Source organism: Strongylocentrotus purpuratus, unplaced genomic scaffold, assembly GCF_000002235.5.
Source record: "Strongylocentrotus purpuratus isolate Spur 01 unplaced genomic scaffold, Spur_5.0 spur5_scaffold_8, whole genome shotgun sequence".
NCBI classification, from domain to species: domain Eukaryota; kingdom Metazoa; phylum Echinodermata; class Echinoidea; order Camarodonta; family Strongylocentrotidae; genus Strongylocentrotus; species Strongylocentrotus purpuratus.
The window spans coordinates 17,297,099-17,301,593 of NW_022145614.1; the positions used below are offsets into that span (position 1 = coordinate 17,297,099).

Sequence of the window (4,495 nt, forward strand, 5' to 3'; positions counted from 1 at the left end):
AGTTCCGTCTGACATCTGACCTTGCAAGAATCCGGCTTATCGCTACACCTCGCTGTAACTTTGTGGCCACATGGCCAATCGATTCGGGCTACGAGCACATTACACTCTGTAACGCAGGTGTCTCCACATATCCTGGAGCATCTGTGGCCGCAAGCGAGGTCCTTCTCACATTGTTCTTTGCAGAATACCTTATGCACATCTTTACAGCATTCCACATTCTTCTGATGACCACACGGCAGACTCTTGCAGACAATGTCGGAACAATCACTTTCTGCTGAGCATTCCTCTGTCACGACGTGACCACATGACGGACGTGTCTTTTTCACAACTTTAAGGCAACGGAATTTGTCTGGCTCAACGTTGCATTGAAGTCTTTCTGTATGAGAACATGGTAGAATCTTCAGAACTATTTCGGTACAGACAATGTCAGGCTGTTCCGTCAGGGAGCACTTCATCATCTGAATGTGCCCACATGGTAAGTCCTTGCTCACAATGACTGAGCACGTCCCATGCTCACTGCACTTCTCAAATTTGGTGTGACCACACTGAAGGTGTCTTTGAACTACAGTACGACAGTCAAACCAGAAGACATCCAGATGACACGGTAGGGTGTGTAGGTGTTTACAAGGAAGCTTTTTCTTTGCAACCATCATATTGCATTTGACTGATGTTGGGTCCTAGAACACTTCATCATACAAACGTGTCCACAAGGCAGTTTCTTTTCCATCGTTATGCGACATGGTGGACATTTGTTTCCACAGATATCAGAACATGCATGATCTCTTTCACATTTCTTGGTGCAGGGGTAAGGGCACGTGTAATTTTGATGCAGCTGATCCGCCGGGTGGCACAATTTGCTACATACATGCCCGCAGTCGAGTAAGGTGTCACAAGGAATTCCACATCCTCCATTAGGCACTTTCCGAAAGTCAGCTGCTCTTGCCACTTCTGTCTTGTTGTGTGGATGGTTGTAGCATTGCAACATCAACGTGTCTCCTACACGACAATTTGCTTTCAAGTCGCCATAGATTCCTTTCCACAGAGCGCATTTGTCAGAGTAGAGGGTGAAATTTCCCATGCAATACAGCCCTTGCTTTGCTCTGGACAGCGACACGCACACTCTGTTTGCGATGTTCAGGAAACCTATCTTGCCATTCTCACTGCTTCGTACAAAGGAAAGAAGAATGATGTCATTCTCTTCCCCTTGGTAGTTGTCGACCGAAGCCACCGTGACTCCTTCAAATGTTGCTTTGTCCATTTTCTCTTTGAACTTCATTAGTTGTCCAGTGTAAGCAGTAAGTATGGTAATCTGCTTGGGCTCGTAACCCTGGTTCAGAAGGTACTTACACAATGCCACCGTGAAGTCAACTTCATGGAGGTTGTAATGACTCATTGTCTCGCCTACATGTCCCTCTCCGTTAGTGTGATCGAGGAAGAAGACGTTTTTCTCCACTCCTTTTACGTCTATGTACGTATACACTGATTCGTTGTCTTCCAGCTCTGGGTAGAAGTGTTCTCTCATCAATGATGATATTTCAGGCCTCATACGATGCTGCTGCTTGAGTTTCTTGAAGGGGAATCCATTCTTTACCAGTCGTTCAAACATGGACACATCGAGGTGAAATCTCGTTGCTAGTTGGTAAACATGTGGCTTTGGGCGGAGTTGCTGATGATCACCAATCAGGATTAGCTGCTGACAGGAAGAATGTAGCGATGTGATAATGTGTGACTCTAGCACTTCTGCGGCTTCCTCAACAATGATGATCTTTGGTTTAACTCTTTGTAGCACTTCGCGCTCACTAGCGGCCCTTGTAGTGGTCATACCAACTATTGTAGCTTGTTGCAATACCAAGCATTTCTCGTGGTCATTCGTTTCTCGCAGCTCGGCACATAATTGAGTGTACTCATTCTGGAGTACTGGGATCTCTGCTTCGAGTAGCGCCATATACTCGCTTAACCAGTAATGGTACAAGCCCCAACGTTGGTGAATATCAAGCCGCCAAACGTCCCTAACGTTTGAAACTTGATTCTCGTGCATTTTCTTTTGCATGGAAAACTTTTCCCTAAGAAAGCTCTTCTGTCTCCTGTTCATGTGAACCGATGACATGAGATCGTTGAAATAAACTGCTAGCGGAAACTGGTTCTTAACAACCTCCACTTCAGGAATTTCATCATCTTCTAGATCATCATCGATCACTCGCTGTGCCTCGATCAATTTTCGTTCATTCTCCACTTCGATACTTTCTACCGTTGTTTCAACTTCCTGAGTGTCGTTTCCTTTACTTTCCTCGTTTTTGTTGTCACATGTGATCGCTTCATTGTGATTTTGAGCAAAGTCCTTCACAATCTCATCATCAGGAACAAGCCATTCTATCATCCATGAATCGACATGCCCCAGTCTCTCTATCCTCACATACTGTTGAAGTGTTCGTCAGACATAATATGAAAGCGCTTGTATTCCGTCTCTCTCAGAATACCCTGGGAACTCAACTGGATTCTGGTTTGGAAGCCCTCAAGAGCCTCCTTTGCAAAGGTAGTTTCTTGTCTGACATTCCCAGCACGGCGTTTGATGTACTTATTGCTCATATCCTTCTTGAAACGTTGCTTTCGAATGACTTGCTTTAGATTGTGCTGTTCCAGTTCTATGCATTTGCTTCGGCTTCCAACTCTAATGATGCCTGTATCCTGAAATTTCATGATACCGAGTAGAAATTGATCCAAAGCATGGTTTGTGTAGCATACCAATAGGATAGGACCTGTTTCTTCATCTGACCAGCAATGCATGTTCTTGAGAAGTGTTTCCACAATTTTCAATCCGATATACGTTTTTCCCGTCCCAGGAGGTCCTTGAATCAGGGACAGTTCCTGTGTGAGTGCTGCTTTTACTGCTTCTAGCTGAGATGGATTCAGATTTGTTTCTTCAGCTGCAGGCCAGGCATCACCATTCAGAACTGATATGGGAAAGGGGGTGTCAATTTCGTGTTTTTTCGGACTACGTTTGTGCTGGGATTGGACTCGAGATGCAGCCTTCTGAAGTTTAGTCATAGAGATGTCACGAGCGTTGTTCCTCTGGTTTCGGTCAACCATTAGGTTTGACACGTCAAGTTTGGGATGGCTCAGTTGCATTAGGTAGGTTGGGGGTTTAATGTCGGGCTTAAGGTCAAGAATATGCTCTGCCATTGGAAAGGTTGCAGGGCTTACCCGTTGTAGGCCGACCAAGACATGTCGATATGCCTCGAAGAAAACTGTTGATTCCACCATGACAAATGTTTTGTCAACAATAGATGACATTCCTGTATCTATAGGGCGTAGGTCAACCAATCCACGTGCAAGTTGCTTTGCTTCGCTGTTTGCTACAGTGGCTGGAATGTAGGTCTTGAATTCATCTTCCGACAATAGGACTAGTGAGCCATAAATCAAACGCTTCGACATTTCCCATCTGACATGATGTAGCCTCTTGAATGACATCAAATAGGAAACACCGGAATGTCCGTTTTGGGTTCGACCAGTTCCACGTTCTCATAGACCCGAATATCATTGACCTTAACCCTATTCTCTGGACGAGCTTGCTTGTTGTGAAGGTATTCCCCCAAACCACTTCTTAGAGGCTGGATGAAATCCTCTTTCATGAGCCTGAAGTGCACGTCAAAGTAATGATCCGCGTTCGGGTAAGCTCCATTAACTATATGAGGCCTCAAGTATGGTCGATAAGTTGGTGTGAGCTCTTGATAAGTTGGAAGAATACTTTGCTGTCGGAAGTCATCTGGCGGTGGTTTAGATGAAGCATTCCGATGCTTCTGGCGCGTGAACTCTTTCTCCGCTCAACAGACTCAATATACTGCACTAGAGCAACGAGAGAGGGCTTGACGTCCTGTGTCAATTCTTCATCCATTGCGTTCACGACGTCTGTCATGAGAACCAAGGGTACCTTGATTTCTGCAGCCCGGCTGGGTATGCAGGAGATCATCGATTCAAATACTGTGACGAGTACAGCGATAAAACCTAGACACTCGCGTGTACCTCCTTGGTGTGCCCTCTCCCTCAGATGGATCAGACGAAGTGGTAGGTGTGTGTTAAGGAGTCTAGAGTCAACGGCCACCGTAAGTAGCATAATGACAGTACTGGCTACACCAACATTGTCAAAAATATGGGCAAGAACATCCCAAAATAAGCGCTGTTTATTGGCATCCATGTTCTCATCTTCAAGTCCTGCCATAAAACTTCCCTTCAATGAACCAAGTTGAATTGCTGCCTCTGAAGGCTCCATCCGAAGGAGCTGGTTTAAGAACTGTAAGCTGATAGGTCGAAACATGCGCTTGTCCTTTGATCCTGGGGGAAATACTCTAATAGATGGGTTAAAAATTGGAGGGAAATAATAGAAAAGAAAATAAATAATGTAAGTGGAGAACCTATGCAGTATTTTGCTGGAAACAAGTCACAAAAGCTTTGTCTACGTCTAAAAGTTAGTTGAACACAAATACTTGTAGACAAAGAC

At 44.9% G+C, this 4,495-nt stretch overlaps 1 protein-coding gene across 1 annotated transcript; it reads right to left on the minus strand.

Annotated features, from left to right (window-relative positions):
• Positions 1-2,409: 2,409 nt before the first annotated feature.
• Positions 2,410-3,432, minus strand: LOC115920266 (NFX1-type zinc finger-containing protein 1-like). The gene has a single exon (XM_030975692.1). It carries the CDS (start codon positions 3,430-3,432, stop codon positions 2,410-2,412), a length of 1,023 nt encoding a protein of 340 aa, XP_030831552.1.
• Positions 3,433-4,495: the final 1,063 nt, after the last annotated feature.